General features: G+C 40.5%; 1 protein-coding gene across 17 annotated transcripts in view; it reads left to right on the top strand.

Annotated features, from left to right (window-relative positions):
• CDC14B (cell division cycle 14B) overlaps positions 1–14,971 on the top strand; it is a 160,969-nt gene that overhangs the window by 55,898 nt on the left and 90,100 nt on the right. For 9 of the 17 annotated variants that reach the window (XR_004177775.1, XM_031654010.1, XM_031654008.1 and 6 more), the window contains exons 2-5: positions 140–259; positions 808–883; positions 2,900–2,992; positions 13,817–13,893. Coding sequence is in view for 15 of the 17 variants with exons in the window: in XM_031654010.1 (XP_031509870.1) it covers positions 140–259; positions 808–883; positions 2,900–2,992; positions 13,817–13,893 (366 nt within the window). In the remaining 2 variants the exon portion in view is untranslated. The remainder of the gene's footprint in view (positions 1–139; positions 260–807; positions 884–2,899; positions 2,993–13,816; positions 13,894–14,971) is intronic. The other 8 variants (XR_001895462.3, XM_021927742.2, XM_021927750.2 and 5 more) reach the window with 1 other exon arrangement.

Raw genomic sequence — 14,971 nt, 5'->3', positions numbered from 1 at the left:
CCACCCAAATAGCCAGAATATTTTGTAATTACCCATTACCACTCCTACCATCTGAAACGTGCATGAAAAAAAATGAAAAATGGACTTCATCTGAAAAGAGTTGTGTCATGATATATGAAACGTTTTTTGTAACCTGCAGGAAGGAACATTGCAATTTTTCCATTTCAGATCGCCTTTGTTTTGCCATTCTCTACAGCAGACCAAAGAGTGCATCAAATGTACATTATTTCAGCATAGATAATGAACTTGAATATGAGAAGTAAGTATTGCTCTTTCAAAGATTGTAACTTTTTTTTTTTTTTTTTTTGAAGAATCTAAAGGTATGGTTATAAATGGGACAGCCTGGGAAAATTATAAATCTGTTGGTTGCTAATTACAGGATACTTGTTTTTCACCTATAGTAATAACATAAACCTTTAGAGTAAAAAAAAAAAAAACTCCCTAAATTTAAACTTTTAGATTTGCTAATCTAATATTTACACTACAATGAGATATAAATGTGTACTAAGTAAGATATTGTGGTTTTGCCCTTGGAAATATGTGTGGAAAAACACCCTTTTTAATTTAGAAGGTATGTTCATGTTCATTGAGGTTACATATAGGCATTGTAGCACTTGTGGTATTTTTGAATAGGCATTATTTACTAGAATAGTTTTCCACTAGTAAAACAGTACCTTTAAGTTGTATTGGCCCATAACTATTTGGTATATGCTTTCTCATCTTAATTTGATCTTATAGACCCAAAAAAGGCATTTATATTCAGAGCATCTAGAATGTACATCACATTTTTATTTTTCGTTTTTAAAGCTTCTACGCAGATTTTGGACCACTCAATCTGGCAATGGTTTACAGATATTGTTGCAAGATAAATAAGAAATTAAAGGTAAAGTCTTTATTTAAGATTTGACTCAAGTAATCATTGTTAGCTTGATATGGGGGACGAAAGTGAGGAAAACATCTCTTTTTAAAAAGGAAATGCCATGTTTTTCACTGCGGTGGTGTTTGGGACATGCACATGTTTTTTTTATTGTATAAGGTCACAGTGTATATATTTGTTTTCTAGAATTTTGAATGGACAGTTTGAGTCATTTGGTTCTAGTTTGAGTTAGTGGTGCCCAAATACTTGAAAAGCCAAAGTGGGAATCAGTTAATTAAGTGAACCGTGTATTGTCTGACCTAATGGAACTGAAACCTAACAAGAGAAACTCTTCCCTTGCTCTGGCTGTTGTTCTTTCTGCCTTCATTTTGATGGGGAGTGATAGCAAACTAACAGGAAAGATGAACTCATCTTACTTTCTCTCCTATTTTGAAACTCCCGTGATATTGTACTACATAATCCTTCATACATACAATTAAGGGGCATGAGAATCTAGGGCAAATAGTACGTCATTAAGGCTGTATCACTGAGAGTTACACAAGTATATTTGTATTGGTTTGAACTTGGACCACATTCGTGTATGTAAAACACTGAATTGTTGGCCATGCACGGTAGGAAGTTGTGTATGTACTGCTTACTAGCAGTTCCAAATCAGTCACTGTAAATTCTCAACTAGAAAATACTGCTTTGTGGGACAGGCACTTAAAAAAAACTTTAATGGAGTACAGAGAGGAAATAAAATTTATTTTTAATTAGAATTTTAACATGCTTTAATTAAAAATTTATGGGTAAGGCAGATGTTTTTCTTTGACCATCAAAGCTCTATTCACTACATATTGCTACAAAGCTGGAGACTCTTCTTTTTTGCCTTTCTTAAATAGGAGTATAACTATTTATGGCCTTGTGCATTTGAGTTCCCCCTCCTTTTTCCAGTTGCCAGTGGCAGGTCTTTTGTTTCATGCAGGGCTAGGAAGCTAAAAATAATTCTCTCTTCCCCCAGCATTTGTTCCTTTGCTTTAATTTTGGAAAAATTTTTTTTTTCCTGTACTCAACCATCTGTGGACTTTTAGTCTTTGGGTCAACCAAAAATGTTTCAGTCCATTTTTTCTTCTTCCTTTTCTTTTTTTTTTTTTTCTTTCCTGAGACAGAGTTTCGCTCTTGTTGCCCAGGCTGGAGTGCAATGGATCATTCTGGGCTCACTGTAACTTCCACCTCCCTGGTTCAAAGGATTCTCCTGCCTCAGCCTCCTGAGTAGCTGGGATTGCAGGCGCGTGCTGCGCCACCACGCCCAGCTAATATTTGTATTTTTAGTAGAGATAGAGTGTCACCATGTTGGTCAGGCTGGTCTCGAACTCCAGACCTCGTGATCCGTCCGCCTCAGCCTCCCCAAGTACTGGGATTACAGGCGTGAGCCACCGCACCTGCCAGAAAAATTTTAACATATAAATAGAAATATATACACATCATGGATGTAGAGCTCGGTAAACTTTCACAAATGGAATATACGTAGATGATTATCTTGATCACCAGGTCAGGAGCAGTGCACTGGCGGCGCCTCACAGCAGCCCTCCATGCTGTCTTCCGGTTCCTGTCTCTGCACACGCCTCCCCTGGTTATTCACTGCCCTGGCTTATAACACTGTAGACAATTCTGTAGACCTTTTTATTTTAACTTAAAGGCTTTGGTTTTTAAAGATTTCTTTAAAAACCAAACAGAAGGAAAGGTTGTCTTTTCTATCACTCTTGCTTTGTTCTTTTAGAGGCAGCCCGTGCGTTAAGCATATGTCCATTCATGTCTCCTCCCCTCTTCTCTAATTGTATGTCCATTCTCATCCCAGAATGTGCCTTTTTATGGGAAGGTATATGGTATTTGTGGGTATCAATCTTCATCTTTTCAAAGGTCTTGCTAATAATGCGAATTGTTATACATTGTGGGATTTGGAATTAATCTTCATCACAAAATGAAATTGTGGAAGACTTGAAATTAAAAAGAAAATGCTAACAGCTATTTATTTTTATGCAGTCCATTACAATGTTAAGGAAGAAAATTGTTCATTTTACTGGCTCTGATCAGAGAAAACAAGCAAATGCTGCCTTCCTTGTTGGATGCTACATGGTAAGTATTTGTTTTCCTAATGTATTCATAAAAATGCACACAACAGTGCTTCTTTACATTTGCAGTCAGAATTTTGAAATCAAGATAATGTCTTGATTTCTCTCCAGCAAGAACATGTATTGCTTTTAAAAAATTGACCAACTCAAGGAAGCTGTGCTTATGCGGAAGGAGCGGGTAGATGAGAGATCTCCTGTGCCTTCCACTTAGTTTTGCTGTGAACCTAAAACTGCTCGGGGAAAAAAGTCTATATTTTTTTAAAAAGCGACCAACTACTTTGGCAAAGGTTTATGTTATATGGCACTTAAGTGTGGAAAATCGTGCTCCAAACCATTTCTATTCACTCGTGATCCATTTAGTGAGTTGTAAAATCATCTTACTGGGGTCAGGACCCCACTATTAATTTTCTAAACATTTTTAAGAAAATTAAAGCACATCACTTGAGTGCTTTATGAAATTTGAATCTAGGCATTTTTCCCCTAATTAAGGTCATCTCCTTTCTCATCAAAACATCTAGCAGGAGGCCATGGGGATGTCAGTGTTGTCAGAAGATGGGTTACATACCGCACGGATTACATACACATGCCATCAGGTGCTCCATTTGGATCATTGGAAACGTGCTTGGAATAGCAGTATTTACATAAGAGTTGTGAATTTCATTTATTTGTAACTGTGATGGAAACGATTTGTTTTTTGAAGAGTCGTATTTTGTTTGGCACCCAGTGGATTCATCTGCAGGGGCCCTGAAAGCTGCCATTTTCCAGAGCCAGCGTAGAGTTCCTCCAGGGCAGTACCCCCATGTGTTTGGCGGTGGGAAAGCCGGCCACTCTGTTCAGTGGGGAGTGGCCAGGGGGTATTTCTTCTGCCCCCACCCCACCATCAGTGGAATAGTTACTGTCTCCTAGACTTGAAAAAAAGGGTTGCTTTTGGAGCTCTTTAAGTTCTTTCTTCTGCACTTCTAGCTTGCTCCTTATCTCTGGCATGCCTTACCGGACCCTTTTAAAATTATTTTCTGGAGTACAGTTTGATCATCTGGAATTTACAAAGACTAGTCCAAAAGTTGGTGATACTAGTTGAAATTGTACCTCAAGATTTAATAATTTTCCTTTTTATGTTTAAGGTATATCATTAACAGCAGTGATTAAAGTCTTTGTTTTGTGTTCCTATTTATGCTCACAAAAGTAGTTGAATTAAATGCTTCTGATTGGGAGGCCGAGGCAGGCAGATCGCTTGAGGTCAGAGTACGAGATCAGCCTGCCCAACACGGTGAAATCCTGTCTCTACTAAAAATACAAAAATTAGCTGGGTGTGGTGGCGCACGCCTGTAGTCCCAGCTGCTCAGGAGGCTGAGGCAGGAGAATCCCTTGAATCCGGGAGTTGGAAATTGCCCTGAGCTGAGATTGTGCCACTGCACTCCAGCCTGGGTGACAGTGAGTGAGACTTTGTCTCCAAAAAAAAAAAAAAACAGTTTCTGAGAAAACTTCAAAATTTATTATCATCCCTGAAAGTATGAAACATAGGTTATAGATTCTGTCTATTAAAATTTGGTTTCATAAGTGTACCCAGATGTATTGGTGTTTTCCTTTCCCAGCCTCTCTTGGTGTTTCTTGTGCTTGCCGCAAAAGCCTGAAAAAAAGAAAGCTTTAGTAGTTTGGCGGGCGTGGCGGCGGGGCCTGTAGCCCCAGCGACTCGGGAGGATGAGGCAGGAGAATGGCTTGAACGTGGGCGGCAGAGGTTGCAGTGAGCCGAGATCGCACCACTGCGCTCCAGCCTGGGCAACAGAATGAGACCCCATCTCAAAAAAAAAGAAAAAAAAAGAAAGAAAGAAAGAAAAGAAAGAAAGTCTGTGTGTCACCCCAAGAAAGAAAGAGAGTATGGAGAAGTGGGTGTTTTAACTGGGACATTTGGTCTTATTACTTGGCCAGTCAGTGGGGAGAGGAGCCTCCTAGATTAAAATAAATCATGACAGCTTTATAGAAAAAGGGATTCAGCCAGAATTCTTGAGATTCATAAAATATTAAAGGGAACCCTGGAGAAGGGTCCTCGTTGTGACAGAAAAAGTTCCCTCCCTTCTTTGTGTGTCTTGCCTTTACACTGCTCTAGACAAAGTCTGGATGGCTGAAGTTCCATCTAAGTGCTCCTGAGCGGAACTCCAAAGCAGAGGGGCCAGGCCGGGCTACTTCTGGGTCAGTCGCTGTCTCTGGTCAGATGAGATGTCCCTGAGATGGTAGCGTCTTGAGGAGCCAGGCACAGGGACTGCAGTGTGAAGAACCCCTCTGAAGGTGGCTGTGGGCATGGTGGGAACTCAGTCAGGGTTGTCTTAAAAACAGAAACAGAACATGTGATACGTTTATGTTTATAAATAAGAACGCACTCTTTTTAAGTCTTGTTGCTGTTGTTTTTAAACTACTAGTGAACAAACCACAACCCCTTGACGTACTTACTGAAATTTTTTGGTGTATTTGTTTCCAGTTTTATGTTGGCCTTTTGACTTTGTTTATGGTTGTATTTTGGCCCACAGAAGCTTATTTTTCTATAGTTAACATATCTTTAGGTTTAGAAATCCTTCCAGAATTTCACACCTTGAGGTTAGTATTGATTTGATTGGTTAGGGAAGTGCCAGGTAAGCAAATTTGGATCTTCACTCGCATTTATTACTCTACCCAGTGAGGAGCTAGCTTGGCAGGAGGATTATAGCTCTTGGCTGTGACAGAAGCCTTTGCAGCCATAGCTGGCTGCTAAAATAGGAATTGGGAACTGTAGTGTTGATAGGCAGGGAAGCAGGAGAAAAACTTCCAAGAAAAGGAAATGTATTCATAGTAGAAAAGCAGTGTCAAGATAAAATATGGACACCTCAAAAGATAAAACATCAAAGCAAGTGAAGCTTTGATCTGGTTAAAATGTATTAAATCCTCTGGTTAAAGATTTGTAGAGATGAGTGATAGTTCCCTATAGATCGATCCGCATCCTTGATAACGTTTTCTGGAGTTGTCGGGAATTTTGGAGAGTGTTTGACTTGGCATGGTAATGTTAAAACAAAACCAAAAAAATCTGGAGGAGGAATCTTTAGGAAGGAAATATTCCAAATAGACTGACTGTTTATTTTTATCGTCCTTTTTAAATTCAGGGCTTCTGAAAGGAACCGTGTTTCCGTCATGCTTGTGTACACAGAAAGACCTAATGTGGGATGGGCAGAGAGTGTGAGATAATCCTTTATGGCATGGAAATAAAGTGTTATATTTATTTTTTATCTCAAAAACAGAAGAGGTGAGGCTTCACAAATGTGTAAAATATGAATTGACGTGCCCACAGTCAGTCCTTTTGACAGACGGTCAGGCGTCACGTGTGTGTTACAAGAAGTGAGAAGAGCGAGTTGAGAACTCTTGTCTTTATTGTGTTTCGAAGTACTGCTCTTCATGTGGCCCGGTAAATGACTTTCCCGTTCAGCTATCTGAATGGTAGACTCTTAGGTGACAAATTAGAAGCTAAAAATCTTCTGCACCACTGTAAGAGCTGAAAAATATGAAAGATGACTTGAGCTTTTGTTTGTTTATTCACAAAAAGGTAAACATACTATATTGTTTTAAAAATAAGTTTGCTGCCCTGTTTAAGCCAGTGGCTGTGACCTAGCCAGATTGTGGGGTAATGATACTTAACCTGTCATTTCAAAGTAAAGGTGAAATTTTAAGGGGAAATTTTTAAGTGCTTTTCAAAACAAATTCATAATAAAAAAGATCCTTTTGGAAAGAAAAGTTGGAAATTTTGTTTTGTTAATTTTGTTGTAAAAATGTCATACACAAAATCCATATTTGTACTTTTGAGAAATGTAGAAAAATCTTTTAAAAAGAAGCTTTTATATTTATAGAAATAGGACATGTGCACGTGTGTGTATATGTACAGATGGGTGTTGTGTACATATATGTTTTATGTTTACATACAATTTTAAACTTTTTAATTGATACATAATTGTACATATTTATGGGGTACCTGTGATAGTTTGATAAATGCATATAATGTGTGACAGCAAAATTAGGGCAGTTGTGGTATCCATCACTTCAAACATTTGTCATTTCTTTGTGTTGAGAGCATTTTAAATCTTCCTGTTTCGAAATACACAGTAAGTTATTGTAAACTATAGTCACACTACTGCGCTATCTAACACTAGAACTTGTTTCTTCTAACTATACATTTGTACCAACGAACCAACCTCTCTTCACTCCCCCTGACCACACAACGCCCTTCCCAGCCTCTGGTAATTCTTATTTTACTCTTGGCCTCCATAAAATCAACTTACTTAGCTCCTCCATGTGAGTGAGAACATAATGGTATTTGTCTTTCAACTTTGGTTACATCTTCCTGCCACAGCAGTTAGGTTTTCTGAAGATACATGGTATTCATCTCTTCTATGGGTTAAATGTACTTTTGAGGGCTAGCCTGGGAAATTAACCACCATTTCTAACATCTTTCTGTGTGTAAAATAAATGCCAAGCATTTTGTGTATAAAATAAATGACACAAGCAAACTTTTGGCACATAGCTTACAAATTTGCTTTCCTCTAATGTTTAATAGATTACTTTGGTGGAGCTAATTGTAACATGTAGGTTCCCTGTTCAGAATTTATCACTGCATATTATTATTTTTTATGTTTAAGCAGTTTGTATAGCTGTAAGAATGGCTTACCTTGTAAGCATTTGTGTTGAAAATGATGATACTAAATTAAATTTAAGAATATAGTAACTCAGCAATCTGTGAGTAGAATTCTAAATTGCAGTAAATTTGAGATTGCCTCTATGGTTATGATAAGAGCTCAAGGACTTTGTTATTTAATGATGATCTTTTGAATCTGTGGTCCCACTTTTTAAATGATTTTTCTTGGACTCAGAATAGCCAGTGCTGGGTTAAGCTGCCTGCAGGAGGAAGGGATCAGTTGGGAAGTTAAGACAAGGGAGCAGAGAATGAGGATCTAGACGCCTTGGCTAAGAATCCAGTTCAATAAACAGCTGCCCAGATGGGACAGCAGAGGCTGGAGGACAGAATGAGGTCATGACACCCTTCCTGGGCGTCTGTGAAAGGCAGGGCAAATAGCATGAGGCAACTGTCAGTAGTAGCCAGGCCCCAGCTAGTGTAAGGCGAACTGGGCTGAGCAAAGGGAGGGCACAGGTCCTCAGTGGGAAGCTGGTGTTGCCTTGGGAACCGGCCCCGTGGGAGGCAGCTGGCTGCCCTGCTCACACTGCATCACAGTTTGACTTCCCTTGCCACCCGAGGGCTCCTGACGGGCGTTTCCACTGCCTGTGGTGCTCGCTGGGTGCTGTTAACTTGGGGAAGAAGTGAGGAGAAACGGCTCTCTGACGGCTTCAGATCCTTGACTGCAGATCCGTTAAGCTTTCTGGAATTTTGGGTCCTGTCCTTGTTCCGGCCCTTGTTTTGGATAGGATGAGTTTCTGTCCATAATAAAGCCCGAGGAGCAGGCCCTCTTCCAGCAATAATAGGCAGTGTGTTCTTGGATAAGCAGTTGATGCCAAGGCCTGGAAAGTTGTAGCCTGCCAGTTTTATGAAACTCACAGAGCATTATAAATAGTTGTGGATTGTTTTACTCTATGGTTAAAAATTAGGAAATTTCATTTTTTAAAAAAATCAAGATTATTTACTTTGTCTTTAAAAAATGTCCCTACCACTCAAATGTGTACTAATACCCAGGGCCAATTCACTATTTTTATTAGCAGAGTTGGTAGATACGTGTTTGCTACTCTGAACTTCCAGTTTCATTTTGTCGAAATTGAGCATCATTATGCTAACCTACTGTATATATATAAGTAAAAGTAATTTTAAAAGTTAAAACTATTGAAATGTAAATTCATCTGTGGTTTTTTTTTAACGACAGTTTTTTTCTTAACCAGTTTTGTGCAGGAGCTATGAAAGTGATTTTCTTTTATTTACTTTTTTATTCTCTGTGTTCTTTCCCCTGCTCACCTTTTTTATTGAGCAGTTGAATGTGTGAGTCTGTCTTCAACTTGCATTGATTTGCGAGCATTCTTTGTTAATCTGGAGAGAATGATTTTTTTTTTTTGTGATCAATCAAATTCTTGGCATAGGAAAGACTGTATCATCTGGCTGACATGAAAATAGTCACAAGAGTCTTGAAGTGCTGGAAACATTGTGACATCTCTCCAGGATTTCCTGGTTACTCAGGCTGCCACATTTGTTGCTGGAATTTCAATATCCTTTGTCGCTCTCAGCTCTGGGATGCACTGACTTGTGTGACGTTTGGGTTGTAAATTGTACCGAGGCTCTCTAAGTATATAAATAAAGCTTCAGAATCCTGTACATACTAGTAGAAATAGGAAGCACATGTCTAATTGGGTTTCCGTGATTTGGCCTGTCAGCATTGAAACACTGAAAGGAGAAGTAATGCAGTTGGGATCCTTTTGCTTCAGTTCCTTGTTCTTCCATCACTGCTAGTTCAGTACCTCCCAGGTTTTGAAACGTATGTCAGTAATCAAGGGGTCCAGCGTCCTCACAGGGACTCGGGCGTGCAGATGGTGATTCTAGAAAACGGGGGTGGTGGGAAGTCCTGGGAATGGTTGAGGTATTGTTCAGCAAAAAAAGCACTTTGTACCATGACTTTGAAAACCACACAGTCTCAAGCATTTTCAACCATAGTATTTGTGTGTGTGTGTGTGTGTGTGATATTTGCTCGTTCAAAGAGTCTTTATCCTAGAGAAACAAGGTATTACTGATGCTTCCTAAGCTGCGTCTCTGTGCTTACGCCTCATGTATTTGTTTATTCACTTTTAACAAATGGAAATGGCCATTTCCTTACTCACTGAGTGTGCTACTGCACACTATTGCTGCCCAGCGAATTACCGCAAAACGTTGTGACTTAAAACGACAGTACACATTGTCTCAGACCGTGTCTGTGAGTTAGGCATCTGGGAGTTGCTTAACTTGGATGGGTCTGGTCTGGTTCTGGGCCGTGTCTGGGCTGCACTCACCTGGAGGGTCCACCTCTAAGGGGGCTCAGTCACATACCTGGCAGGTTAGTGCCAGTTGCTGGCAGGAGGCCTCTCTTCCATACCACGTGGACTGCTTGAGTATGCTCCCAGAATAACAGCTCGCTGTACCCAGAGCGAGGGTTCTAAGAGAAAGCAAGACAGTAGCTGCCTCTTTTATGATCTAGTCTCCGAAACCACACCCTATTACTACAGTATCCTGTTCGTTACACGGGACACCCCGTTCACTGTGGGAGGGGACCGCACAAGGGTGGACATGCCAGCAGATGAGACTCTCTGGGGTTGTCTGGGAAGCTGGCGATCACAACTGGTCAGCAGCTCTCTTGGTCATCATTTGTTGTTTCCTGTTCTTAACCAGCACTGTGGAATTAGAGTGGGCATTCTATATATATTGCTTCTCATGAAAATATATCAAAAGAATTTGAGAAACGCCAAGTGTCCAGACTGCCAGAAGCACGGTGATAGATCATAAGTTGCATCCATTTAGCGTTTACTAATCTGAGAATTTGTGTTAATGTAGGAGTCATTTACAGGATTCTTCTTTAGTCACAAATTTAGAATGATTTCATTTGGGAAGGCCTTTTGAATCGGCAAGATGAGTAGGTGTAAAAGTAAAAGTTACTTCCTTCATGCCTGGCCAAAAAAGAAAAGAAGGTAAAAGTTACAGATTGGCAAATATGTCTTTGATAGTTACATAAGTGGAATTATTCTGCATCTGTAAACTTCCTTCAGTTTATCTAATTATGCTTGACATTTTTTTTTTTTTTTTTTGAGACGGAGTCTCGCTCTGCTGCCCAGGCTGGAGTGCAGTGGCCGGATCTCAGCTCACTGCAAGCTCCGCCTCCCGGGTTTACGCCATTCTCCTGCCTCAGCCTCCCAAGTAGCTGGGACTACAGGCGCCCGCCACGTCGCCCGGCTATTTTTTTGTATTTTTTTAGTAGAGACGGGGTTTCACCGTGTTAGCCAGGATGGTCTCGATCTCCCGACCTCGTGATCCGCCCGTCTCGGCCTCCCAAAGTGCTGGGATTACAGGCTTGAGCCACCGCGCCCGGCCGACATTATTTTTTATGTGCAGGCATTCCCCAACTGGATTTTTAAATTACAGTCTTTTAAAGTTCATCATCAGGAATTTAGGGTTTTTTCTCCCACAGGAAAAAATGTTACATTGTTCTTGCGGTTCTTTGAATCAAACTAGTGTTCCAAGGCTAAACCACAGTCCTTAATGTATTAGAGACTATTTTTGTTTTGAAAGTTAGGAGAAAGTAATACCATTGCAGTTTTACTAATTAAAGAACCCAAAGAACAGCAATTGCAAGGAGGAAAAATTATCTTAAACTGGTGCTTAAGGACAAATTTGTATAATTTGAGAGAAGGCCTTAGAAATTTAGAGAAATTCCTAAACGGGTCTCTAGATTTCATTTTAATACACAAATGAATCAAACCCTATTCTCATTCTTACTGGCTTCGAGGTGTTTTTTTATTTGGTTTTGTTTTTTGGTTTTAGGATTTTGTGTTTTTGTTTTTGTTTTTGTTTTTTGAGATGGACTCTCGCTCTGTCGCTGAGGCTGGAGTGCAGTGGCACGATCTTGGCTCACGGCAGCCCCTGCCTCCTGGGTTCAAGCGATTCTCCTGCCTCAGCCTCCTGAGCAGCTGGGGTTACAGGCGCCTGCCACTGTGCCCGGGTAATATTCTGTATTTTTAGTAGAGACGGGATTTCACTGTGTTAGCCAGGATGGTCTCCATCTCCTGACCTCGTGATCTGCCCACGATGGCCTCCCAAAGTCCTGGGATTACAGGCATGAGCCACCGCACCTGGCCGGTTTTAAGTTTTGTTTTGTTTTGTTTTTAATCTGCTAGGAAGTCTTAAAATAGAATGGAGAAAATGAAAGACTTTACTGATGTTATCTGGTAAGTGTTAGAATAGGCATAGATGCATTGGAGACTGGAAGGGAATAAGGGAATTTGGAAAAAACAAGCTGGATTTTTAAAATATATTACTTTTCATGACTTACAAGCTGATGCTTAGAAGATCTGTGTGTAGGCCGGGCATGGTGGCTCATGTCTATAATCCCAGTACTTTGGGAGGCCAAGATGGGCGGATCACCTGAGGTCAGGAGTTTGAGACCAGCCTGGCAAACATAGTGAAACCCCATCTCTACTAAAAATACAAAAAACTGGCCAGGCGTGGTGGTGCACGCCTATTGTTCCAGCTACTCGGGAGGCTGAGGCAGGAGAATTGCTTGAACCTGGGAGGCGGAGGTTGCAGTGAGCTGAGATCGCGCCTTTGCACTCCAGCCTAGTCAACAAGAGTGAAACCCCATCTCAAAAAAAAAAAAAAAAAAAAAAAAACCGCAGCAGACTAGTCATTGGGAAAATTTTCCTTTTATGAGTCTTGAGTCAGAGAATTGGTGAAATGCCCTTTGAAAGCTGAGTCAGTGCTTATGACTAGTTTTAGGATATGTCTGCTTCTCAGTTTATAAGATCCTTGCTGGATCTTTGAGTTTTGAAAAATTTCTCTTAGTCCAGTGATACTTTCACATTGATATCAACTTTTATTAAATATTTAAAATGTTCCTAACTATTGTAAGTAGACTTGGGTTCAGCTAAGTAAATCAGTGAATCAGATTGGTGTGTAATGAAACCATGAGACATGAGTCCCCACCTCAGAATGCTTCCCATTTGGTTGTGGAAACAGGTCACATGTATCATGTTAAATAATGGAGATAAAAAAGTTTGCAATTAACCTTTTTTTTAGTGATTTCTTTTTTTTTGTTAGTGAAATTTAAAATCTATTTCCCCAAAGTAATCTTTGGAGTTCAACCTAATTTTGGTGATAATATAAGTGCCAGATTTAATGTTGTGTCTCCTCCCCACCACGATCCCCCCAAGCCCCAACCTTCCATACATTAGTTGAAAGGGCCCTGCAGGAAGATTCTGAAGTCCCAGGCAAATATAATAGGGGGTAGGGAGAGGACTTATTTAGAGAGATGGTGGTGAAAGTCTCAAACTCCACATTTCTAGAACAAACAGGTTATTTGTAAGGAGCAGTCAGAGATACTTAGACCAGTAAAATACTTCTGTAACACTAGAAGTGAGAAGACATGGGAACATTATCTAGAAACTATGGAGGGGAAATGACTACAGACCAAAAATCCTACGTGTAGTAGTCAAATAATAAAGGTCAAGGGGAAAAAAGGAATGTTTAGAAATGCAAAGAATACCAAGTATAGACCTCAAATGCTGAAGAATATACTTGAGGTTTTCTCCCAGATTAAAGTCAAAGCATAGCGTAGTTCTAAGGACAAAAGAAGTCAATGAGCGTCAAAAGCAAGTGCAGTTGGATAATCAACTTGTTCAGTATTGCAAGCCCTTACACCTCCATGGACAGAGTTAATCACGTCTGTGTTCTGCTTTTGTGTCTCCTTCCACCTCACCCCATTCTAACCCTGCCCCCATCTCCTACACGCTGCTGAGCTGTCATTTCAGTGGACTTGCAGGAAGGAGGGGAGGTAAAAGCATGGGATCGGTCTAACGTCTTGATTCGGAAAATCTGTTTTTAAAATACCGTGCGTCTTACCACAAAAGGTTGCTGTGAGGAGTTGTTGGTCAGGGCTCATGCTGCAAACAACAGAAACCTGCAATGGAGGATTTAAACAAAAAAGAAACCTGTGGACAGGATTCTGGGTGATTCTGGGCTCCTGGGGAAGGCTGGAGAACCCGGCGCAGTTGGTTGGAAATTGGACAAAATGGACTTCGCAGTGACAGCACTGTACCTTCGCTTAGAAATAAATTGCCTTTTTCTTTTTTCCAAACATAGGTTATATATTTGGGGAGAACTCCAGAAGAAGCATATAGAATATTAATCTTTGGAGAGACATCCTATATTCCTTTCAGGTAAATATAAGAATGATGTGGTAGATTCAGGTAATCAGATCCTTGCCAGAAATACCTTGATAGTTGTTTCTGAAAAAAGAAGATCTGGTAAATAGTCATTTTAGGATGAGCACAAATAACATCACAGATCTGGGTGTTTCCACAGTGACACTGCTCACCTTTTGTCGTGGGGGCTGTGTTGTGCATCGTATGATGTTGAGTGGCGTCCATGGCTTCTGCCCACTAGATGCTGGTAAAATCCCCACACCCACTCTAATTATCAAAACTCAGAATGTCTGCAGACATTGCCATTTATCCCTGTAAGTGGCCTTGGGGGATGGAGAGCAAAATCTCCCTACACTGAGAACCACTGCCGTTGATGAAAACTAAGCTTTGGCTGGGCACAGTGGCTCATGCCTGTAATCCCAGCATATTGGGATGCCAAGGTGGAATGATTACCTGAGCCCAGGAGTTCCAGACCAACCTCGGCCACAAAGACAGGCCCCATCTCTACAAAAAAATTAAAAAAAAAAAAAAAAAATTAGCCAGGCATGGTTGCGTGTGCCTGTAGTCCCAGCTACTTGGGAGGCAGAGGCTGGAGGATTGTTTGAGCCCAGGAGTTCGAGGGTGCAGTGAGTGAGCTATGGTCACACCACAGCACTCAAGCCTGGGCAATAGAGAGATAACTTGTCTCAAAAAAAAACAAAAACAAAATCCCAAAACCTAGGCTTTGTACTCAGGTGAGAATCCTGGGCTGTGGTACTCAAAACTCCCACTGAAGAGTGTGGTTCCTGAGAAGCGAAGAAGTGTTCCCAATAATCAGTAGTTACTTTCTGGGACCAAAATGAACCCGTTTTTTTTTCTGGGGACACAGTCAGTAGAGACAGCCGGTAAGGTTGCTAATGCAGTACCACTTCCAGAAAAACCAGTCAAGTCACTGCGTCCCAGAGGTGGTAGATAGTGATGTCTACAGGAATGGATGACATCCTCATCTCAAGCTTAGCATGCGATTGTTTTGAAGATATTTCGAGAAGACTGGTGCTTAAATCAAATTAAGTTCTAAAAATTTTTCTGCTTGTTTATCAAAATACTTGACATA

This window comes from Papio anubis, chromosome 13, assembly GCF_008728515.1.
Source record: "Papio anubis isolate 15944 chromosome 13, Panubis1.0, whole genome shotgun sequence".
Classification (NCBI taxonomy): Eukaryota; Metazoa; Chordata; class Mammalia; order Primates; family Cercopithecidae; genus Papio; species Papio anubis.
Note: the sequence above shows the minus strand (reverse complement) of the source record. Positions and strands in the feature narration are given on the sequence as shown.